General features: G+C 57.5%; 1 protein-coding gene across 1 annotated transcript in view; it reads right to left on the bottom strand.

Annotated features, from left to right (window-relative positions):
• Window positions 1-2,042: 2,042 nt before the first annotated feature.
• Window positions 2,043-25,106, bottom strand: part of LOC144946224 (plexin-B3-like) — a 66,280-nt gene continuing 43,216 nt past the window's right edge. The window contains 15 exon segments of the mRNA XM_078875087.1: window positions 2,043-2,374; window positions 2,499-2,573; window positions 4,571-4,711; window positions 8,230-8,377; window positions 9,296-9,453; window positions 10,347-10,510; window positions 11,274-11,370; window positions 13,735-13,844; window positions 14,791-14,980; window positions 15,814-15,960; window positions 18,952-19,018; window positions 20,227-20,408; window positions 22,052-22,263; window positions 23,362-23,453; window positions 24,270-24,415. Of these exon segments, the coding sequence (XP_078731213.1) occupies window positions 2,285-2,374; window positions 2,499-2,573; window positions 4,571-4,711; window positions 8,230-8,377; window positions 9,296-9,453; window positions 10,347-10,510; window positions 11,274-11,370; window positions 13,735-13,844; window positions 14,791-14,980; window positions 15,814-15,960; window positions 18,952-19,018; window positions 20,227-20,408; window positions 22,052-22,263; window positions 23,362-23,453; window positions 24,270-24,415 (2,019 nt within the window). The 3' untranslated portion in view covers window positions 2,043-2,284.

Below are 25,106 nucleotides of genomic sequence, written 5' to 3'. Positions count from 1 at the left end.
AATTACCTCGCCTGGTATGCAGGAGGTCGTGGGTTCGATCCCGGCCCTAAAGCCGGTTGTAAATTTGGAGTTTGCATGTTGTCTCCGTGGTCGCGTGGATTTTTCTCCGGTTGTTGCCCGCCACATTTAGAGCCAACGTGCGTGTCGAGCTGTTCTACATGTCCACGTGATGAGAAGCCACTACACGTTAAGTTAACATTTGTGGCAGCCAGGTCGCTTCTCAAGAAGAGCTACATATCTCAGTGAGACCTTACCTGGTCAAATAAGATAGTTTAGTTTCGTTCACAACGCGGTCGCGTGGCGTTTGTTCTGGGTCTTCCGGTTTTTCCCCTCCACGTGTAGAATCAACATCCACGCATTTAGGGCATTTGGCTGCTATACGTGTCCACGCGACGATAAGCCCCACTTCATTGAGCTGTCATTTGTGACCGCCAGGTCGCTTCCCAAAAATAGCTCTGTGGGCCTTACAACTCCTGGTGTAAAAAAACAAGGTCATGGTCTTGTCTCACAACGCACGCAACTTCTCCTCGAGCTGTCGAGCTACGGGACCCTCCCTCCTCCTCCACCCACGGCATCGCAAAGTTGCATTCGTCAACCGCAGCGTGACGACGCATCACGGTACATCAATTACAGCTTTTATTTATTTTATACAAAGACGGGCGGATACAAACGTACAAACGCTTCGTGCTTCTCAATTCGTCAATTCGACCTCGACCCCCCTCCCCTCCGAGCACCCCCCCCCCCCCGGTCCCCGACGGCACCACGGTGGCGTGGGGAGCTCGAACCGGCGTCGCGACGTGAAATGAAGCGGACGTGCCGAGCGACCGCATCGTCGTCGTCGTCATCGACTCCGCGGCCTCGCGCGATACATCGTTAATTTCTCTCTCTCGTTACGATGATTCCCCCCCCCCACCGCCCCCCCCCTCTCTCTCTCGTTACGATCATTCCCCCCACCGCACCCCCCACCCCCTCTCTCTCTCTCGCGCTTCGCGGACGTGTGAGATTCGGGTTGCAGTATTAACTTGGCACGTGCGGAAAAAATACATTCTGGGAGCCAGATGCCGATGTCGAGGTTCTGTTAACCACGACGAGAGAGGTGCTTCCGAGAGAGAGAAGAGAGGAGAGAGTTCGTGTCACTTTTGCTGTTCCTCCTCTGGTGAAAGGAACGCAGAGAGGCTACCCACGTGGTTTGACGACACATACGGTGCCCCCGTGGCCACTCGAGATGAGATGAACTTTGTGAGATCGTGCCTCGTGCGCAGGTGCCGCCGGCCTGCGGATTGTTGCGGCGTCGTGGCACCGTGAAGGGGCGACCCCCCCTACACCCTACACCCCCCCCCATCCCCCCCTCCATCCAGCAGTCCATTGACGGAAGACCGACGGGGGGGGGGCAAGCTCCTCGCGTCACCAGCGACTCGGCGACGCGTCTGGCGGCGTTGTGCGAGGTGCGCGTGGAGGGAATTCTTGGGGAGGAGATGATAAAAGTGGCGGCGGTGGCAGCGGAGGGACCCCCCCCCCTCCCATATCTGCGCTCCGCGGGTTACACGCCGGCCGTCGCCCGCCAAGCGCACCGGCGGGAACATCGCGGCGACGGCCGCCCAGGACGGCCGCGTCCCTCCTTGCACCCACACGCTTCCTTCGCGAGTCCCGGCGCACGCTGCTGTCGAAGGCTCGTGGGCGATCGGATCCGGCTTGGATCCGGCTTGGGTCAGGCGCTGCTTTACGTGGGCATGGTGGCGGCGGCGGCGGCGGCGCCGGCAAGCGCGGACTGGGCGGAGAGGGATCGCCGCTGGAACTCGCCGGATGACGATGCTGGCGCAGGGTTTCCATGGGCAAGGCGGACGCGAGCCGGGTTCGGAAGCAGCGAGATTCCGCCCCGGGACGTTGCCGCACACGCACAACGGGACGGTGACGAGGCGGTCACCACTATCCAATCACGGGAGTCCTGGGGCCCGGCAGGATAACCGGGAAGCGAATAAGACGAGGCCCGCGGTGCCGCGTGGCGAACGCTCGGGGGGGGGGGGGGGGGGGGGGGGGGAAAATCGGTGCTCGGCACGCGGCCCATCGCAAGACGACCACCACCCGGGGGGGGGGGGCCCCCTCCGCCGTGGGGTTTGGAAAACCAGCGTCCGCGCCATTGGCGTTCTCGCCGGGAATCCTCCTGATGTCGGCGCCGTCGCCGGGGTCTCCACAGCTATTGAGTGCGGCGCTTGGCGTGGGTGGGCGCTTGGCGTGGGTGGGCGCTTGGCGTGGGTGGGTGGGCGGTGCGGCGTGGGTGGCCGCGTCAGTGCCCGGTCGGTGGGTTGTCGCGCATCGCCGTGCGGAACCGGTCGGCGAGCTGCCCCGTGGCGTCCTCCTTCAGGGCCTCCGCGATCTGACGGCAAAGCCGGCGGCGGGGGGCGGCGGCAATGCAGCGAGGTCAACGACAACAATAACGACAACGGCGGTGCTCGTGTGCCCGTGTGCTCGTGTGCTCGAGTGCGCAGAGGGAGGGGTACCTTCTCGTAGTACTTGTCTGCGTACTTGTACAGCTCGTACAGAGCCCCGCGCATGTCCAGCTCGCTCGTGTACGTCTGGGGCGACACGCGACGGCGCACATCACGATTACCGTTCGCTCACTCTCGTCGCAGAGAGAGACAGAAAGAGAGACAGAGACACACAGAGAGAGAGACAGACAGAGAGGGAGAGAGGGAGAGAGACACAGAGAGACACACAGAGAGAGACACACAGAGACAGAGAGAGAGAGACAGAGATAAACACAGGGAGACAGAGATAAACACAGAGAGACAGAGACACACAAACAGACAGAGAAACAGAGACACGGAGGCGCCAGGAGGAGGAGTAGGAACCGCAGACGAGTGGGAAGGCAGCAGCAGCCACGTGGTGGTGAGCCAGTGTCAGATCCCCCCCCTTCCTAATGCTCTGCGGTCCTCTATATATAAAGTTGCTATCGGTCAATCAACCATTTCCCGTTCCGAGACGACGCAAGTTTGCTGGGTGGCTCCTCCCCCGGGTCCCCCCCCCACCCCCCCCGGTCACCGCTGCATCTCGGGAACGCGTAAGCGGCTCGCCGTTTACTTTATTGAGGCGTGGCAGCGGCGCCGGCACCAGCTGCCAACGCCGCCGCCCGCCAACAAGGAACTTGTGGCCAAAACGTGCGGCTGCTTTAGTGACCAGACTAACATAACAACTCGATACGATGCACACACTAAGCCTCGATAAATCCCATAGCCAAATCCCATAGCCAAATCCCACAGCCAAATCCCACAGCCAAATCCCACAGCCAAATCCCATAGCCAAATCCCATAGCCAAATCCCACAGCCAAATCCCACAGCCAAATCCCACAGCCAAATCCCACAGCCAAATCCCACAGCCAAATCCCATAGCCAAATCCCACAGCCAAATCCCACAGCCAAATCCCACAGCCAAATCCCATAGCCAAATCCCATAGCCAAATCCCACAGCCAAATCCCACAGCCAAATCCCACAGCCAAATCCCACAGCCAAATCCCATAGCCAAATCCCACAGCCAAATCCCACAGCCAAATCCCACAGCCAAATCCCACAGCCAAATCCCACAGCCAAATCCCACAGCCAAATCCCACAGCCAAATCCCACAGCCAAATCCCACAGCCAAATCCCACAGCCAAATCCCACAGCCAAATCCCACAGCCAAATCCCATAGCCAAATCCCACAGCCAAATCCCATAGCCAAATCCCACAGCCAAATCCCACAGCCAAATCCCATAGCCAAATCCCACAGCCAAATCCCACAGCCAAATCCCACAGCCAAATCCCACAGCCAAATCCCACAGCCAAATCCCACAGCCAAATCCCACAGCCAAATCCCACAGCCAAATCCCATAGCCAAATCCCACAGCCAAATCCCATAGCCAAATCCCACAGCCAAATCCCACAGCCAAATCCCACAGCCAAATCCCATAGCCAAATCCCACAGCCAAATCCCACAGCCAAATCCCACAGACAAATCCCACAGCCAAATCCCATAACCAAATCAAGCAACGCATCCCCGCCACATTTACCTCTCCACGTAAAACAGGGGGAGGGGGGGAGGGGGGTGTTGTATTATTATTATTGTGGCGCGGCCTTCACCAGCGTCGCCGGTTCATCGACGCGAACATCGAACCCTCCGCTGGTCGCCCACGCAGACCACGTGGGTGGGTGGGGGGTGGGTGAGAGGGTGGGGGGTGGGTGGGGGGTGGGTGAGAGGGTGGGGGGTGGGTGAGAGGGTGGGGGGTGGGTGAGAGGGTGGGGGGTGGGGTGGGTGAGAGGGTGGGGGGTGGGGTGGGTGAGAGGGTGGGGGGTGGGTGAGAGGGTGGGGGTGGATGAGAGGGTGGGGGGTGGGTGAGAGGGTGGGGGGTGGGGTGGGTGAGAGGGTGGGGGGTGGGTGAGAGGGTGGGGGGTGGGTGAGAGGGTGGGGGGTGGGTGAGAGGGTGGGGGGTGGGTGAGAGGGTGGGGGGTGGGGTGGGTGAGAGGGTGGGGGGTGGGTGAGAGGGTGGGGGGTGGGTGAGAGGGTGGGGGGTGGGTGAGAGGGTGGGGCCCACTCACGCAGGACTGCCTGTTGAGCCACGAGTTCATGTCCTGGTCGCTCACGGGCACCATCTGCGCCACGTCGTCGTAGTACCGCTCCACCATCTTGCGGAACTGCGGCAGCTCCTTGGCGAAGAGGAGGCGGCGCGTGGGGGCTTCCTGGGGGTTGGGGTCACGTGGGGGGGGGGGGGGTGGGGGGTTCAGGAGTCACAGGGCAGAGGTCGTGGGGTCAGGACGTGTTCCCGTGTAAAACCGCGCGGGGTGGGGGGGGGGAGTTGCAGCGGCAATTCTCTGCAGCTGCTGCGTGAACTCTGTGCACGGTGTAGAACGGGTTCACGGCCTCAAGTGGGCTTTGCCTGCTAGGCTGGGGATGGTTTAGTTTGACTTTTTGGGCGATTTGTGTTCGCCTTTCCTGCACTTCGCACTGCAATCGTGTTTCCGTGCCGTGTTTGTTGTTGTTGTTGTTGCAATGCTTTGCCCCCTTGCCCCTGACTGGACATCCGTGAAAAAGAGAGATTTATATCCTCATCGGATTCCTCCTCCGGTATAAATACAGATTGTGATGATTCTGCAGGTGGCGGGGGGCCTTGCCACACCACTCCGGCCATGGGGGGATTCGTTTCACCATACTTCACCGGCGCTGGTTAGTCCGGGTTGGTGGAGTGGGCGGTGGGGTGAAGGGGAGTCACCGGTTCACATGTGTTGGACACTCGGCAGGCACCTGCCAAGTCCATCAGAAGACTGCTCGAGCGTGAGGAGCGTCGCCTGTGGGTGGCCTCATAAAGACGCCCGTGCTGGATGCTGCGCAGGCCCAACGCTTTCAAATGAAACCACTTGGACATCACGTCACATCGTCGCGGTGCGCACCGCCTCGGCCGCACCGCCGCCAGAGGATTTGGCTGTTCGTGAATTTCCACGCGATGATGACGACGATGACGATGATGACGACGATGATGACGACGATGACGATGATGACGACGATGATGATGACGATGATGATGACGACGATGACGATGATGACGATGGTGACGACGATGATGACGATGACGATGATGACGATGATGACGATGATGATGATGACGATGATGACGATGATGATGATGACGATGATGACGATGATGATGCCGATGATGATGATGATGATGACGATGAGCCACTTCGTTGGGCTGTCGTTTGTGACTGCCAGGTCACTTCGGAAAAAGAGCTACGCAGCTCAGTGGGGCTTGAAAAAAGAAATAGTTGAAGAGTGCGCGCTCACCACTCACCACTCACCACAGAGCGCACACTCACCACTCACTACTCACCGCTCACCGTGCGTGGCTTGATAACCGGACACAGGGAGCGTTTGATCAGCGCTCGCCACTCACCGTTCGCTCACCACGCTCGGTAAACACTCAACAACAACCGCCGCCATTCGTCGCCACGGCACCTTGAGGCCACGTGAAGTGTATGTGTGTGTGCGCATGTTGTGAACTCGTGTGTGTGTGTGTAGACTCGCGTGTTGTGAACTCGTGTGTGTGTGTGTGTGTGCGTGTTGTGAACTCCTGTGTGTGTGTGTGTGTAGACTCGCGTGTTGTGAACTCGTGTGTGTGTGTGTGCGTGTTGTGAACTCGTGTGTGTGTGTGTGTGTAGACTCGCGTGTTGTAAACGCGTGTGTGTGTGTAGACTCGCGTGTTGTGAACTCGTGTGTGTGTGTGTGTGTGCGTGTTGTGAACTCGTGTGTGTGTGTGTGCGTGTTGTGAACTCGTGTGTGCGTGTGTAGACTCGCGTGTTGTGAACTCGTGTGTGTGTGTGTGCGTGTTGTGAACTCGTGTGTGTGTGTGTGCGTGTTGTGAACTCGTGTGTGTGTGTGTGTGTAGACTCGCGTGTTGTGAACTCGTGTGTGTGTGTGTGTGTGCGTGTTGTGAACTCGTGTGTGTGTGTGTGTGCGTGTTGTGAACTCGTGTGTGCGTGTGTAGACTCGCGTGTTGTGAACTCGTGTGTGTGTGTGTGCGTGTTGTGAACTCGTGTGTGTGTGTGTGCGTGTTGTGAACTCGTGTGTGTGTAGACTCGCGTGTTGTGAACTCGTGTGTGTGTGTGTGCGTGTTGTGAACTCGTGTGTGCGTGTGTAGACTCACATGTTGTGAACTCGTGTGTGTGTGTGTAGACTCGCGTGTTGTGAACTCGTGTGTGTGTGTGTGCGTGTTGTGAACTCGTGTGTGTGTGTGTGCGTGTTGTGAACTCGTGTGTGCGTGTGTAGACTCGCGTGTTGTGAACTCGTGTGTGCGTGTGTGCGTGTTGTGAACTCGTGTGTGCGTGTGTAGACTCGCGTGTTGTGAACTCGTGTGTGTGTGTGTGCGTGTTGTGAACTCGTGTGTGTGTAGACTCGCGTGTTGTGAACTCGTGTGTGTGTGTGTGCGTGTTGTGAACTCGTGTGTGTGTGTGTGTGCGTGTTGTGAACTCGTGTGTGTGTGTGCGCGTGTTGTGAACTCGTGTGTGTGTGTGTAGACTCGCGTGTTGTGAACTCGTGTGTGCGTGTGTAGACTCGCGTGTTGTGAACTCGTGTGTGTGTGTGTGCGTGTTGTGAACTCGTGTGTGTGTAGACTCGCGTGTTGTGAACTCGTGTGTGTGTGTGTGTGCGTGTTGTGAACTCGTGTGTGTGTGTGCGCGTGTTGTGAACTCGTGTGTGTGTGTGTGTAGACTCGCGTGTTGTGAACTCGTGTGTGTGTGTGCACGTGTTGTGAACTCGTGTGTGCGTGTGTAGACTCGCGTGTTGTGAACTCATGTGTGTGTGTGCGCGTGTTGTGAACTCGTGTGTGTGTGTGTGCGTGTTGTGAACTCGTGTGTGTGTGTGTGCGTGTTGTGAACTCGTGTGTGTGTGTGTGTAGACTCGCGTGTTGTGAACTCGTGTGTGTGTGTGTGTGTGCGTGTTGTGAACTCGTGTGTGTGTGTGTGCGTGTTGTGAACTCGTGTGTGTGTGTGTGTAGACTCGCGTGTTGTGAACTCGTGTGTGTTTGTGTGCGTGTTGTGAACTCGTGTGTGTGTGTGTGTGCGTGTTGTGAACTCGTGTGTGTGTGTGTGCGTGTTGTGAACTCGTGTGTGCGTGTGTAGACTCACATGTTGTGAACTCGTGTGTGTGTGTGTGCGTGTTGTGAACTCGTGTGTGTGTGTGTGTGCGTGTTGTGAACTCGTGTGTGTGTGTGTGCGTGTTGTGAACTCGTGTGTGCGTGTGTAGACTCACATGTTGTGAACTCGTGTGTGTGTGTGTGTAGACTCGCGTGTTGTGAACTCGTGTGTGTGTGTGTAGACTCGCGTGTTGTGAACTCGTGTGTGCGTGTGTAGACTCACATGTTGTGAACTCGTGTGTGTGTGTGTGTAGACTCGCGTGTTGTGAACTCGTGTGTGTGTGTGTGCATGTTGTGAACTCGTGTGTGTGTGTGTGTGTGCGGGTGTTGTGGATGCGTGTGTGTGTGTGTAGACTCGCATGTTGTGAACTCGTGTGTGTGCGCGTGTTGTGGACGCGTGATCTGCATTGTTTATAGTTCAGTTTATTTTTAGTCTTTTATCAAATTAGAAAAAAAAATGTATATGTTCTTGTTCGTTTTGACCCCTGCTCTAGCCGCCCCCCCCCCCCCGCCCCCACCTTGGTGATCTTGTAGACCCCTGCTCTAGCCACCCCCCCCCCCCCCCGCCCCCACCTTGGTGATCTTGTAGACCTCCGGCGAGCAGGCGTCCATGAAGGTCTGCGAGATGATGTCTAGCGATGAGCGCACCACCTCCGACACCTCCACGTCGAACACCAGCTGCGGGTCCTTGAGCAGCAGCGTCCAGAACCGCAGCAGCAGGCTGAGGGGGCAGCAGCAGCGGTGCCCAGGGGCAGTCAAGGGGCAGTCAAGGGGCAGGAGGGGTGGGGGGGGGGTTAGCAGTGACGCGAGAGAGAATTCGCTCGCGCGAGACCGCAAGTCAAGTTTTGAGTTGGTATTGTTGAATTTTGTTGAGAGCTCGGGAGACACAGGATAGAGTCCCATCGCAAGAGTGAGTGAATGAGTGCTTGGTTGGGTGAGTTAGAGGATGGGAGAGATGGTGGGTGAGTGAGTATGTGAGCGCCTGGGTGGGTGGGTGGGTGAGTGAATGAGTGATTGGGTGGGTGAGTGAGAGGATGGGAGAGATGGTGGGTGGGTGAGTATGTGAGCGCCTGGGTGGGTGGGTGAGTGAGTATATGAGCGACTGGGTGGGTGGGTGAGTGAATGAGTAATTGGGTGGGTGAGTGAGAGGATGGGAGAGAGGATGGGAGAGATGGTGGGTGGGTGAGTATATGAGCGAGTGATTGAGTGGGTGAGTGAGAGGATGGGAGAGATGGTGGGCGAGTGAGTATGTGAGCGACTGGATGGGTGGGTGAATGAGTGAGAGGATGGGAGAGAATAATCGCACTAAACACAAATCAACGTTGAACACTAAACTCCCCGTAGCGCAAAGTCGGCTCGAGCAGATTTATTTCGAAGGCCGATCACCGCAAAAATGACAAATACCAAACGTTCAAGAGCACCAGGAGCGGGTCACGGGACAACGTTGCCCGAATAAATCACGGAGGATCCCTCAGCTGCTCACTCGAGCCACGAGGCGCGCGGCGGTGACGGACACTTGCGACGACGATCGTCGTCGTGCGAGACTTCTACCCCCCCCGCCTCCCCCCCTGCCCCCCCCCCCCGCCTCTCCCCCTGCCCCCCCCCCCGCCTCCCCCAGCACACCCCGGGTCGCACGCACCAGTTGCTCTTCCAGATGCGCAGGACGTCGCTGTTGACGTCGTAGCGCTCGGCCTGCGTGTCCAGGAAGTCCAGGAAGTACTTGACTCCGTGCGGCACGGCGCAGTCCGTGCTCAGGATGCCCCGGAACACGCGCTCCACCATCTCTTGCAGCGCCGTCTGTGGGCCCCCGGCGGGCAGGGCGAGAATCGCAGCGTGAGTGGGAGGGGCAGGGGAGGGGCAGCGGAGGGCAGCGCAGATGCATGGCGCCAATGAGAGGGGCAGGGCAGAGGAGGTGCTGTCCACCCACCCCCTCGTGCGCCGTGCCGGCCTTCGTAGGTGCTGCTCGCTACTAACAGCACTTGCCCCAACAGTCCGTTCAGGCTATACGGGGGGGATCTTTGTCTTTGTGTGTGTGTGTGTACGCTGGCACGGGTGGGTGGGTGGGTGGGCGCTTCTGCCAGTCGTCTCAGCCCGTCAACCCACGGCACCCGGCTGGGCGCTGCTCCGTGACCTCCTCGTCAGCGAGCCTTCCGCACCCTCACGCGGCGGACACCTCAAAAGTGCACAAAGACAAAGATCCCCCGCGTAGCCTTGACGGACCGTTGGGGCAAAAGCGCTGTTAGCGAGCAGCGCCGATCAAAGGTGCGCACCTAGCCTGGCGCAAGCGCCGCGGTGACATCGCACCACTCCGTGGCGAATGTCGGTTGTTGTCGATGTGATGGTGGTGGTGGTGGTAGTGGCAACGTGGGTGGGTTGGTGATGAGAGTCGGTGCAATAACCCGTGACTTCGTGGTGGTGATGTGGGCAGGTTCTCCGATTGTGTTGTTGTTGTGGGTTTTACTCTCCAACACACAACCGGTTAGTGCTGAACTAGCGACGAATTGGAACGTTCTGTTTACGTGACAACCCTTGCTAATTTGCCGTGTCGGGTGGTGGCGGGTTTCACGACTACATGTTAAACTTCCTTGCTGTGTGTGCGTGCGTGTGTGCGTGCGTGCGTGCATGTGTGCGTGTGCGTGTGTGTGCGTGTGTGCGCGTGTGTGTGTGCGTGTGTGTGTGTGTGTGCGTGCCTTGACGGTGAGGAGGCGCGTCAGGTAAATCTCGGGGATGGCCATGACGTGGTCATGCTCCCGGACCAGCCTCTGCTTCTTGTCCACCTCGTCCTCGTCCGTGGCCTTGATGAGGTGGTAGGACGCGAGGCCGTCCTCCTCGTTGTGACGCAGCATCGACGTGCCTGCGGGGGGGGGGGGGCGGGGTGAGGCGACGTGACGACGACAACGCCGCACACACACCGTGCCGCTCTCACTCCCATCGCTCCCCTCCCATCGCTCCTCTCGCCGCGTCGTTGGCGCTGACGCCCAAACCGCCCGGCCCGGAACACGCCCCCCCGCCACGCGTACGTACGTACATACATACGTACATACATACGTACGTACATACATACGTACATACGTACGAACACGCGCGTCTCCGAGCGTGTTTGATTCCCACTCGCGGTCGACACCAGCGACGATTGTCTGAACCGGCACTGGGCCTCCCCTAGGTCGACTCAAACGAGTACCCAGTGAGGTGTGTGAACATCGCCACTGGGGAGACAAAGGCGGCCGGGCGTGGTGCTGGCCACCCACTCGATTCGTGTGCCGTGCCGGCCTTCATAGGTGCTCGCTAACGGCACTTGCCCCAACAGTCTGTTAAGGCTACACGGGGGATCTTTGTCTTTGCAGTGTTGCGGATTTCACTGTAAGCCCAACCCCAACATCTCCTGTGCGTGTGTGCGCCCGTGATGTATTTATATAAATAACGAGCTCTTTATTCAAACCAGGTGGACGGCCATCGAGACAATCAGACTTCCCTGCCACGATTATGAAACCCGCACTCTATGGATTCATCGTATCCTGTGTGTGCGTGCTTGCGTGTGTGCGTGCGTGTGTGCGTGTGTGTGCCTGTGTGTGCCTGTGTGTGCGTGCGCCTGTGTGTGTGTGCGTGTGTGTACGTACGTTCGCCCGCCAAGTGCCTGGTGTCGTGGTTCTGGTTGTACGGCCTGACGTGCCGCTGACTGCGCGGTACCAGCATCACCGTGCTGCCGTCCCACATCTGTAGTTCACACACACACACATGGACACACACACACACGCACTCACTCACAGGCACTCGGGTGCACACACACACACTCACGCACTCACTCACAGGCACTCGGGTGCACACACACACTCACGCACTCACTCACAGGCACTCGGGTGCACACACACACTCGCGCACTCACTCACAGGCACTCGGGTGCACACACACTCACTCACAGGCACTCGAGCTCACAGGCACTCGGGTGCACTCACTCACACACGCACGCACTCACAGGCACTCGGGTGCACACACACACACTCACGCACTCACTCACAGGCACTCGGGTGCACACACACACACTCACGCACTCACTCACAGGCACTCGAGCTCACAGGCACTCGGGCGCACTCACTCACACACGCACGCACTCACTCACAGGCACTCGGGTGCACACGCACACGCACTCACTCACAGGCACTCGGGTGCACACACACACACTCACGCACTCACTCACAGGCACTCGGGTGCACACGCACACACTCACGCACTCACTCACAGGCACTCGGGTGCACACACACACTCACGCACTCACTCACAGGCACTCGGGCGCACACACACACACTCACGCACTCACTCACTTGCACTCGGGCGCACACACACACACTTACTCACAGGCACTCGGGCGCACACGCACACACTCATGCACTCACTCACTTGCACTCGGGCGCACACACACACACACTCACTCACTCACAGGCACTCGGGCGCACACGCACACACTCACACACGCACGCACTCACTCACAGGCACTCGAGCGCACACGCACACACTCGCATACGTGCACGCGCACGCACGTATGCGGAGACACGTGCGCACGCACAAACACATAGACGCGCGTGCTTACACAAAGATCCCCTGCGTAGCCTGTAACAGACTGTAGGGGCAAGTACTGTTCACGAGCACCTATGAAGGCCGGAACGGCACGCGAGGGGGTGGGTGGCCAGCACCACGCCCGACCGCCTTTGTCTCCCCAATGGCGATGTCAACACACCCATTTGAGTCGACCTAGTTGCTCGCTAACAGCACTTGCCCCAAAAATCCGTTAAGGCTATCCGGGGGAGGGGGGTCTTTGTGTGTGTGCGTGTATGCATACGTGTGTACGTTAGTGTTCATGCGTGTGCGCGCATGTGCACGCGTGGACACGTGTGTTTGCGTCCACGTGTGCGTGCATACTTTGTTTGCCTTTGCATGTGTGTCCGTGCGTGCGTTTGCGCGTACGTGTGCAAACGTGTGTGCGTGTCCGTGCGAGCGTATGTGCGCGCCTGTGCAGGTGTGTGCGTGCGTGCATCCGCGTGCGAGTGCGCACGGTTACGTGCGCGTGCGTGTGTACATGCATCCATGTGTGCATGCGTGTGCGAGCGTGTGTGTGTGTGTACGTGCGTGTGCGTGTATGTGTGAGCGTGCTTGTGAGCGTGTGTGCGTGTTTGTGTGTGAGCGTGTGAGCGTGTGTGCGTGTGAGCGTGTGAGCGTGCGCGTGTGTGTGCGTGTGTGTGCGCGCGTGTGTGCGTGTGTGTGCGTGTATGTGTGAGCGTACTTGTGAGCGTGTGTGCGTGTTTGTGTGTGAGCGTGTGAGCGTGTGTGCCTGTGAGCGTGTGTGCGTGTGTGTGCGCGTGTGTGTGCGAGCGTGTGAGCGTGCGTGTGTGTGCGTGTGTGTGCGTGTGTGTGCGCGTGTGTGTGCGTGTGCGAGCGTGTGTGAGCGTATGTGTGCGTGCGTGTGTGAGCGTGTGTGCGTGCGTGTGCGTGCGTGTGCGTGCGTGTGCGTGCGTGTGCGTGCGTGTGCGTGAGCGCGTGAGCGCGTGTGCGTGTGCGCGTGTGTGTGTGCGTGTGCGTGTGCGTGTGTGCGTGTGTGTGCGCGCGTGTGTGCGTGTGTGTGCGTGTATGTGTGAGCGTACTTGTGAGCGTGTGTGCGTGTTTGTGTGTGAGCGTGTGAGCGTGTGTGCGTGTGAGCGTGTGTGCGTGTGAGCGTGTGTGCCTGTGAGCGTGTGTGCGTGTGTGTGCGCGTGTGTGTGTGCGAGCGTGTGAGCGTGCGTGTGTGTGTGCGTGTGTGTGCGTGTGTGTGCGCGTATGTGTGCGTGTGTGTGTGCGAGCGTGTGCGAGCGTATGTGTGCGTGCGTGTGCGTGCGTGTGCGTGCGTGTGCGTGCGTGTGCGTGCGTGTGCGTGCGTGTGCGTGAGCGCGTGTGAGCGTGTGCGTGTGCGCGTGCGTGTGTGTGTGCGTGTGAGCGTGCGTGTGTGCGTGCGTGCGTGTGTGCGTGTGAGCGTGCGTGTGTGTGTGAGTGTGGGTGCGTGTGTGTGTGTGCGTGTGTGTGTGTGGGTGCGTGTGTGTGCGTGCGTCTCGCCTTGTAGTGGCTCAGCGTGTTGAGCCGACGGACACCGGCCTCCGACTCCGAGGTGTTGTCCTCGTCGGACAGCGTGAGCCCGCTGCCTCCGCCCCTCTGCGAGCACAGCTCTGCAAAGACAAAGGTCCCCCGCGTAGCATTCAGGGGCAAGTGCGGTCGGGGAGAGTGCCGAGTGGCGAGCAGCCGCGGTGCCGATGTTCGCGTGCCGCACCGGGTACTCATTTGAGGCCGAGTCGACCTAAGGAAAGCCCAGCACCGGGTTCAAATAACCGCGGGTGTTGGCCGCGAGCGGGAATCGAACTCTGGACGCCAGGTTCGTAGCGCAGCGCACGCCAAGTTGCTGCGCCACCACTCGTCACGCACGGCTCCACGCACGCACAAGGGGTGGGGGTGGGGGCGGGGGGGGAGGGTGGCGGTCCGGGTAGTCAGGGGTGGACAAGGTGGACGGTGCGGTTGAGTTTCGCTTCGCTTGGTTCGGTTTCGTGTGGGTGCAGTTGGAATTGGTGCGCTCACAGCCTCGCGAGTTTGTGCGGTCGGTGAAGTTCACCAGTGGGGTCCGGACTGGGGGTGCCTGCGTACGGTTGTGTGGTTTGTGTGGTTTGTGTGTGCAACTGTGCGTGGTTGTGTGGTGTGTGTGTGGTTTGTGTGGTTTGTGTGGTTTGTGTGCGCAGTTGCGCAGGTGGCTGTCGGCGGTTGTGCGTGTGGTTGGATGTGTGGCTGTGTGCACGGTTCTGTGTACGGTCGTGTTGTTGTGTGTGTGACTGTGCGCGGTTGTGTGCGTGTGGTGCGTGGTTGTGTGATCGGCTGCATGTGGTTGTGCGCTCGGCTGTTTGCGCGTGGTTGTGTACATGTGTGGTTGTGCGTACGTGGTTGCGTGCGTGCGTGGTTGTGTGTGTGGTTGTGTGTGTGCGTGGTTGTGTGTGTGTACGTGGTTGTGTGCGTGGTTGTACGTGCGTGTGTGGTTGTGCATACGTGGTTGTGTGTGTGCGTGGTTGTGTGTGTGCGTGGTTGTGTGTGTGGTTGCGTGTGTGCGGTGGTTGTGTGTGCGGTGGTTACCAATCTCCAGGCCGCTCGCACTGGGCCGCTGTGAGTGTCCCACGCTGCGGTAAACGTGGTCCAGGATCTTCTCCTTCACCTGGGTGACCGTGTCGCAGTCCAGGACTCGCACCTCGGCCTCCGTGACCACCGGCGCCTCCCCTACCGCGCCGTTGGCCGCAAACATCTCCTCCAGGTTCACCTTCAGGGTCTGATTCGGCACGCACAGTGACACAAGTATAGTCTTAATAGACTGTTGGGGCAAGTGCAGTGAGTGAAGGCGGCACCTGTGAAGGTCGGCCTGCCAACACCACGCCCGGCCGCCTTTGTCTCACCAGTGGCGATGTTTACACACCGCACCAGGTACTCATTTGAGGCCGAGTCGACCTAGGGTAGGCCCGCAATCGGTTCAGATAATCGTCGCCGGTGTTGGTAGCCGTGAGCGGGGAATCCAACTCGGGTCGCCGGGTTCGTAGCGCAGCGTAGCGCAGCGTAGCGCTGACCGCTACACTGCCACTCCCCAGCAGCGCGCACACACACTCGCACACTCACACGCAGACACGCACAAACGCACACACAAAGATCCCCCATATAGCCTTAACAGACTGTAGGGGCAAGTGCTGTTAGCGTGCACCTATGAAGGCCGGAACGGTACACGAGGGGGTGGGTGGCCAGCACCACGCCTGACCGCCTTTGTCTCCCTAGTGGAAATGTTTACACACCGCACCAGGTACTCATTTGAGGCTGAGTCGACCTAGGGGAGGCCCGGGACTGGTTCAGATAATCGTCACTGATGTTGGCCGTGAGCGGGAATCGGACCCGGGTCGCCAGGTTCATCGCGCAGCGCGCTAACCGCTACACTACTGCTCCCCACACGCACACACGCACACACACGCACACGCACACGCGCACACGCACACACACACACACGCGCACACGCACACACACGCACACACGCACGCACACACGCACGCACACACACGTTCACACACGCGCACACACGCACGCACACACACGTTCACACACGCGCACACACACACGCACCAGCTCCTTGTGCTCGATGTTGTTCTTGAGCAGCGAGTTCTCGTCCAGCGTGAACTTGGCCTTGTGCATGAGCGCATCCACGGGGCCCTTGTCCACGTGGTACTTGATGGCCTTGAACAGCATGTAGAGCGGCTTGCCTCCCGTCTCCTGCAGGGACACACGGGGAGGGAGTGGAGATGCACGGGGACACGGGGACACGGGGACATGGAGAGACACAGGGGACACACGGGGAGGGAGTGGGGACACGCCGCCACGCGGAGAGACACAGGGAGGCACAGGGAGAGGTCACGAGGACACGGAGAGACACGGAGACAAAACGGGGGCACACCGAGAGACGGGGGGACAAGGTGAGACACAGGCACGCGGGGGACATGGAGACCCGGGGTGATAGGAGAGAACGTACAAAGGATGCGATGTTAGGATTGAGTCAGGTGATCGAATGTAGGTCGTGCCGATTCGTTACCTGTGAATGTGCTCTGTAATAATAGGTTGTTTTGTTAACTATTTTGCTAATTTACCCAGGAAATCCTCACTGAGACTCAAGTCTCTTTTTGAAGAGGGTCCTGCCAGGCTTATTGCGGTCGGGGCGATGTTGCTGCTGTTGCTGTGTGCAGGTAACATTTCCAGCATTGGGAACGTTTTGGGCCAATACCAGTTACATTTCAGTTACATTTCAGTTACATTTCAGTTACATTTCAGTTACATTTCAGTTACATTGTGTGTGTCTAACTTTGGGAGAACTCGGCAGGAAACCCTCGCAGAACAAGGGGAGAACATGCAAACTTCACTCACACACTCACTCACACACACACTCACACAACAACAACAACAACCGCCATTCGCCACTAAGTGGCGGTGACGTCACCACGACGCTTGTGCCAGGCCAAGTGCACCTTGAGGCCACGTGAAGTGTCGAACGCCCGCTGGCAGGAGGTCACGGGGCAGACCCAGCAGGTGCCACGAGTCGACTGACCGAGATGACCGAGATGACTGGCTGATGCACCACCTGTGCCCCCTACCGTACCAACTTGCTGTGCTTTAGCCATCCGGCGCTCCGCTCGTTGTTGTGAGCGTCGCTCCTCCGCCCTCCGTTGTTGTTGGAGGGCGACTGCCTCAAACTGCCCAGTAGTGTCCTTCACGAGCCGCCTCCACTGAGGCCGATCTTGACACCGCTGGTACCCGTCATCGGCAAGTCCACTCAGCTCCACGTCCTCCTGTACCACATCACTCCATCTCTTCTCTAGCCCGTGCCGCGCCCGTTTAGCCCCCTCGATCCGGCCGAATAAAAGCTGTTTAGGCATGCGGTAGCTGGGCATGCGGGCTACATGACCCAGCCAACGCAGCCTTGCCTGCCGGAGGAGCTCACCGATGGGACTTTGCCCAGATCTTTCAAGGATTTGTGAGCTCCTCACACAATCCAGCCTGGTTAAACCCAGGATGGATCGTAGGCAGGCCAGCCTAAATGTTTCCAACCGGCGAAGATGCTCCATTAGGGGGGTCCACGTTTCGCAAGCGTAGAGAAGGGAGGGAATGACCGTGGCCGAGAAGACCTGAAGCTTCGTGCGGAGCGACAGACCAGGTAGCTTCCACACAGCGTTACGCAACCGATGAAAAGATAATGCCGCTCGACTGATTCGGAGTGAGACCTCTGCTGATAAACCGGAGCCGGTCATAAGCACACTGCCCAGGTATGGGAAACTCTCCACTCTCTCCACTACTGCCCCATCACCAATTGGGAGTTGTGGGGGTGGAGTGTCCGATGGTACAAAATACCCAGGCAGGTGCTTAGTTTTGGTGGGGCTGATGGTAAGGCCCCACCTCTTAGTGGCACGCTCCAGTCTCAGCAGCAGCGTCTCCAACTCCTCTTCTGAATGAGCAGCTATTACCAAATCATCGGCATACATAACGTGGTTGACCAATAGGGAGCCATCCCTTGATCGCACCCGGGCGTCGATCAGCCTCCCATTATATCTGTACCAAATGGAAATTCCCCCGGTACAGCTATTGAAGGCTTCACGAACTACGCAGTCGAAAGAGATGTTAAATAATGTGGGAGCCAGAGGACATCCCTGTCGCACCCCAAGGTGTACAGGGAAAGGCTCCGACTCCCGGCCACGTAGTTTTACCCGGGCCCGCTCACCATCATGAAGGTCCTTAATGATCGTGAGCAGAGGGTCAGGGACTCTGAAAGCACGAAGAACAACCCAGAGCCCAGGCCTACTGATGGTATCATAGGCCTTGACCAGGTCAATAAAGCAGAGATGTAGGTCTTGTTGGAATTCCCTATACCTCTGCTGTAGCAGACCGACAGAAAATATGGCATCTGTACAGGACCGCCCTTTCCTGACACTCACACTCACACACACACACTCACACACTCACTCACACACACTCACTCACTCAATCTCACTCACTCCTCACTCACAACTCTGCAGAACAGAGGGAGAACCAGCAAACTTCACACACACACACTCACTCAATCTCACTCAATCTCACTCACAACTCTGCAAAACAGAGGGAGAACCAGCAAACTTCACACACACACACACTCACTCAATCTCACTCAATCTCACTCACAACTCTGCAGAACAGAGGGAGAACCAGCAAACTTCACTCACACTCACTCACTCACTCAATCTCACTCACAACTCTGCAGAACAGAGGGGAGAACCAGCAAACTTCACTCGCTCACACTCACTCACTCAATCTCACTCAATCTCACTCACAACTCTGCAGAACAGAGGGGGAACCGACAAACTTCACTCGCTCACACTCAACAAACTTCACTCGCTCACACTCACTCACTCAATAGCACAAAGACAAAGATCCCACACATAGCCTTAACAGACTGTTGGGGCAAGCGCTGTTAGCGAGTAGCACCTGTGAAGGCCGGCACGGCGCACATGGGGGTGGGTAGCCAGCACCACGCCCGACTCAACACGCTCACTCTCACTCACTCTCTCTGTGGAACAGAGGGAGAGCGTACAAGCCCCGCACAGACAAGTCGCCCGAGTCAACAATCGAACCCAGGCCCTCCATGCTGTAAAGCAGGAGCACTACCACCTGCCACCCTGCGGCAGTGGTAACGCCGTTGCCACGAGGACGCTGTGGTAACACCGTTGCCACGAGGACGCTCACCCGCAGGTGCGTGTAGAGGCAGATCGACATCCAGTTCGTCAGCATCTTCTCAGCCACCGTCGTCGTCCTGCAAGAGGGTGAACAGCTCCCTGTGGTCACGCACCGCCCGCCCCCAACACCCAAGACAACGAACCCCCCTCCCCACCCCCCGTGTAGCCTCAACAGAGTGTTGGGGCAAGTGCTGTTAGCGAGCAGCACCTATCAAAGGCCGCCAACGGCGCACGAGGGGGTGGGTGGCCAGCACCACGCCCGGCCGCCTTTTTGTAGACATTGCACCAGGTTCCCCATTTGAGGCCGAGTCGACCTAGGGGAGGCCCAAGACCGGTTCAGATAATCCTCGCTGGCACTCGAATGAGCGCCCGGTGCGGTCGTCAGCATCGTCGCGGCGAGGAACTCGTGAACTCCATCATCTGTGTTACGTATGTATATTATATATTTAGATATTTATATTATTTTTTTTTTATACCGTTTGCTTTCCTCTCCTATGCTCCGTACTCCGATCGTTGTTTAAATTTCTGAGCCCGTGGCCCCTTGCTGGGCATCTGTTTAAAAATAGCTTCACCGCTCATCGATTTCTTCCTCCAGTCTAAAGAGAGATTACCGTGCCCCATCAGACTTTGCAACGGCCGAGAATCTAGTGGAAAGGTAGCGATGGCACCTCCAGTGTAAATAAAATATTTAAAAATACTCTTTTTTTTTAAACACGCTTTAATTAAATGTACTGTCCGAGCTGCCCCTCCCCCTGCCCCCTTCCCCCATCGCCCCTCCCCTCCTTCTACATCCCCCGCCCCTGGGCGTGGCTCCCCGAGGCTTGCCGTGACGTCAGGGACCACGTGGTGATTTACAGCCAACGTGAGTTGAGCGTGGACAATTAGAGCCGTTAAAAAGATTGTTTAAAATATTAATTTTTAATGATAGAATATAGTATTGTCATCAGTATGACATAGCTATACGAAGTTTGCAGTCGATACGACATTGGGAATACGGTTGAAATTTCGTTACAAGATTTTTGGATACAACAACACATACAGTAAGTTAAATAAAAGCGTGTAAAAAGTTATAAAATATATGTTTTTGATTTTTATGATAGAATATCGTGTTGTCATCAGTCTGACATACCTATACGAAGTTTGCAGTCGATAGCACATTGGGAAGTGTGTAAAAATTGAGTTACAAGATTTATTTTTTGAGGATACGACAACAAACGAAGTGAGTTAAATAAACGAGTGTGATTATACAGATTCCCGCTACGACGACGACGGTGGCGGCGCTCACCGGCGGAAGAGCAGCTTGGGCTTGGTCTCGACGTCGTTGTCGATGATGGCGACGAGCTGCGTCTTGAGGATGTCCGTGTAGTACTCGAGCTTGTCGTGCAGCACCACGGTGACGAGCGACGCGATGCGCCCACAGTGCGCCTGGCTCACGCCGCCATGCTGCATCTCCAGCGTCTGGATGAACTGCACGGAGGAGCGGAGCGGGCGGGGGGGGGGTGAGACACACACAGACAGACAGACACACAGAGACACAGACAGACAGGCAGACGAACACACAGAGACACACACAGGCAGACACACAGAGAAGCACACAGACAGACACACAGAGAGACACACAGACAGACACACAGAGACACTCACAGACAGACAGGCACACACAGACACACACAGACAGGCAGGCAGACAGAGACACACACAGACAGGCAGACACACAGAGAAGCACACAGACAGACACACAGAGAGACACACAGACAGACACACAGAGACACTCACAGACAGACAGGCACACACAGACACACACAGACAGGCAGGCAGACAGAGACACACACAGACAGGCAGACACACAGAGACACACACAGACAGACACACAGAGACACACAGGCAGACAGACACACAGAGACACTCACAGACAGACACACAGAGACACACAGACAGACAAACACACACAGACAGACAGGCAGACAGACACACAGAGACACACACAGACAGACACACACACAGAGACACTCACAGACAGACAGACACAGACAGACAGGCAGACAGACACACAGAGACACACACAGAGACACACAGACAGACAGACACACACAGACACACAGACAGACAGACACACAGAAACACTCACAGACAGACAGGTAGGCAAACACACAGAGACATACAGAGATACACACTGAGATACACACAAAGATCCCCTGTATAGCCTTAACAGGCTGTTGGGGCAAGTGCTGTTAGCCTAGCACCTATGAAGGCCGGCATGGCACACGAGGGGGTGGGTGGCCAGCACCACGCCCGGTCGCCTTTGTCTCCCTAGTGGCGCTGTTTTCACTTCGTACGGTATTCATTTTCAGGCTGAGTCGACCTAGGGAAGGCCCATGACCGGTTCAGATAATCGTCACTGGTGTTGGTGGCCGCGTGCAGGAATTGAACTCGGGTCGCCGGGTTCGTAGCGCAGCGTAGCGCTGACCACTACACCACCGCTCGATTTAGATTGTGTCTCACTCTGTGTGAGTGTCTCTCTGTCCGTGTGTCTCACTCTGTGTGAGTGTCTCTCTGTGTGTATCTCACTCTGTGTGTGTGTCTCACTCCGTGTGAGTGTCTCTCTGTCTGTGTGTCTCACTCTGTGTGTGTGTCTCACTCCGTGTGAGTGTCTCTCTGTCTGTGTGTCTCACTCTGTGTGTGTCTCACTCTGTGCGTGTCTCTCTGCCTGTGTGTCTCACTCTGTGTGTGTCTCACTCTGTGTGAGTGTCTCTCTGTCTGTGTGTCTCACTCTGTGTGTGTCTCACTCTGTCCGTGTGTCTCACTCTGTGAGCCTGTGGGTCTGTGCGTCTCTCTCTGGCTACGTACAGCGCGTACACACAGACACCTCTAGTAGCCTCGTCGCGGGTACCCAGCACCTCGCCCGTTGAGCTATCGACCGCACACCCTGGCCCGCGAGACGGTCGGACTCCGCTCAACTCCGGCCCAGTTTGGCACGTGACCCCGTGACCCCGCAACCCTATGACCCCGTGACCCCGTGACCCCGCGACCCCGCGACCCGACGACCAGCTTTCCCCTCCCGCCCCGCACCAGGCGTGCCGGGCTCACCGCAGCTGCCAGCGCCGACGTACCTTGATGAGGAAGAGCTTGCTGTTGAGCAGGTTGTGGAAGCCCGTGAGCGCCGCGTCCCACGAGGGCGACGCGGGAGGAGGCGCCGCCCCCTCGCACAGCAGCTGCTGCTGCCCCGGGAAGAAGATGCGCTCCACGTAGCGGTGGTACTCGAGGAAGGGGATGCCCGTCTCATCCACCAGCACGTCGAGGTCCGACATGTCCGTCACAAGGTCTGGCAGAGTCGGCGCACGGAGGAGACCGGCCGTCAGGAGGGGGGGGGGGTGTCACGGCGACCATCGTCACGGCGACCAGGCATCACAGCGACCGAGCATCACAGCGACCAGCATCAATTAGCACGGGTTGGCTACATACGGAGCGAAAGAAGTTCAACGTACGTAGATACAACATCGTGGCAACGATCGCGACCCTTGGCGCCTGCTGTATGTTTAGAGGCTCTCTCTCTCTATACCCGTGGTCGCGTGGATTTTTCTGTGTCCTCCGGTTTTTTCCCTTCCACATTTCGAATCAGCATCACGCGTTTAGGGAGTATTTGGCTGATACGCATTGCCACGTCATGGCAAGCCACTTCGTCGAACCATCATTTGTGATGGTGGCCAGCTCACTTCTGAATAAGTAATATTTGTGGTCATTTACAGCCAACGTCAGTTGAGCGTGGACAATTAGACCCAAGCCAAAACATAACATATAAAAGAGATGGTTTAAAAAAAAAGTTTTAATGATAGAATACAGTATTTTCATCAGTATGACATAAGTATACCAAGTTTGCAGTCGAAACGACATTGGGAAATGGGTTAAAAATGAGTTACAAGATTTGAGGATACGACAACAGACAGAGTTCAGGATACGAAAACAGACAGAGTGAGTTAAATAAAAGCGTGTAAATAATAAACAGAGCTTCTGTAGCTCGGGTGGGGCCTTGCCTGGTAAAATAAAAAACTGTTTGATCATTTAGTAGTTTTCGCGACTTGAACGATTGGATGCAACTGGGAGGCGAATCCAATGCAAAGTTGTTGAGCAGTTAAAAAAAAAATCTACACAGCTCAGTGGGCCCTTGCCTGGTAACATAATAAAAATGTGTTCACAGGTTGGTTTAGCAGTGTTATGAGAAGCAGCACCATGACAGTCCGCATCGCGGTAATCGGCACCGTCACGTCCACCGGCTATCCCTGTCCAACCCCAGCACACCGCCACCGATGCAGCGCTGCCAAGAGTTAGTGGGGGGGAGGGGGGGGAGGCGGCCAGGGGGGGAGGTAGTGGGGCAACGGGGGAGGGAAGGGGGGAGGGAAGGGGGGAGGGAAGGGGGAGTCACCTGCGAACTCGCGCCGCACCATGTCCCGCACTTTGCCCTCCATCCTGGTCATCTCCATGAGGATCTTCTCCTTTTCGCGGTTGGCGTTGTGTCTGCACGGCGAGTCAGCGCCACCACCACCACACGACCACCACAACGACGACAACAACGTTAATCGTGTCAACAGCACTTGCATCAACGATTTTGTAGTGACATACAATGGGTCACTACGGCGCCTAGCGCCATCTACCGACAGAGAGCCGAATGGTGGGTATGGTGGCCCTCTCTGCCAGCAGAGGAAATGATGTCATGGAAGAGGTCTCTGGGGCTGGCAGAGTAGGGGGCAACTGAGGACGTAGTAGCCCGATTGGCCGGCAGGGACACGTGATGGGATGTAGGCCAAAGGTGACAGAGGGGGCATGTGTTTTAGTGAGTTCTATGAGGGCGCGTGGCCCAGGGCGGAGCCAGGCAAGGGACACGTGGAAGGCGATCCAGAACCTTCTAGGAGGCTCTGGATGGGGGCGTGTCCGAGGGCGGAGCGGGGCCACGCTGAGGGGCATAAAAGGGTGGTCCCGGGGCTGCATCGGGGCTGTTTGCTGGAATGGAACCTGCCGTGCTGCGTCTTCTCTTCGGTCTTCGTGCTCGGCATCGTGGGTGAGGCAGTGTGCCGACTGACCTGGCCCGTTTGTGTAGCTACCCCGTTGTGGTCGCAGAATAAACGGTGTTGCCTCCTGAATCGGTGCGTCTCTCAAGCGAACCCACGACAATGTCAACCGCAATGCAATTCCCACGACGTGACTCTGCGATACTGGCGAGTAGGAGGCGGGAGAGGAGGAGGGGGACAGGAGGAGAGGAGGGGGACAGGGGGACAAGACGAGGTGGGAGAGGAGGCAGAAGAGGAGGTGGCGGGAGTGGAGGTGAGCAGTGACCGGAGGAGGAGGATGAGGGCGGCGATGGCGAGCAGCAGGAGGACGAGGCCCACGGCAATGCCGGCGATGGCCCCCTTGGAGAGCAGGCCGTCCCCCGTCGAGTAGCGCACGCGGCCCAGCGGGAAGCGCAGCGCGCCCATGTGCACCTACACACACGCACACACACGCACACACACGCACACACACGCACACACACGCACACACACGTACACACGCACGCACACGCGTACACACACACATACACGCACACACACACGCACACACACGCACACACACACGTACACGCACACACACACGCATGTCACCACGGCGCCTGTGCAGGCCAGATGCACTTTGAGGCCACGTGAAGTGTCAAACACACACTCACACACACGTGTACACGCCCGTACATGCGTACACGCACACGTGCAGACATATTTACACACGCACACACGCACGTATATGCATGTGTATAAAGGCATATACACACACGCATGTGTGCACGCTCGTATATGTGTACACATATGTATACACAGCTATATACACACACAACGAAGAGGAAATATAAAGATCCCCCGTATTGCCTTTAACAGACTATTGGGGCAAGTGCTGTTGCAAGCACCGATTAAGGCCGGAACGGCACAGAAGGGGGTGGGTGGCCAGCACCACATCCGGCTGTCTTTGTCTTCTCAGTGCTGATGTTTACACACCACACCAGGTACTCATTTGAGGCTGAGTTGACCTAGGGGAGGCCCAGGATCGAGTCAAATTCATTATCGTCACCGGTGTTGGCCGTGAGCGGGCATCGAAACTCGGGTCGCCGGGTTCGTAGCGGGGCGTAGCGCTAACCGTTACACT

This window comes from Lampetra fluviatilis, chromosome 40 (genome assembly GCF_964198595.1).
Source record: "Lampetra fluviatilis chromosome 40, kcLamFluv1.1, whole genome shotgun sequence".
In the NCBI taxonomy this organism is placed as follows: domain Eukaryota; kingdom Metazoa; phylum Chordata; class Hyperoartia; order Petromyzontiformes; family Petromyzontidae; genus Lampetra; species Lampetra fluviatilis.
Note: the sequence above shows the minus strand (reverse complement) of the source record. Positions and strands in the feature narration are given on the sequence as shown.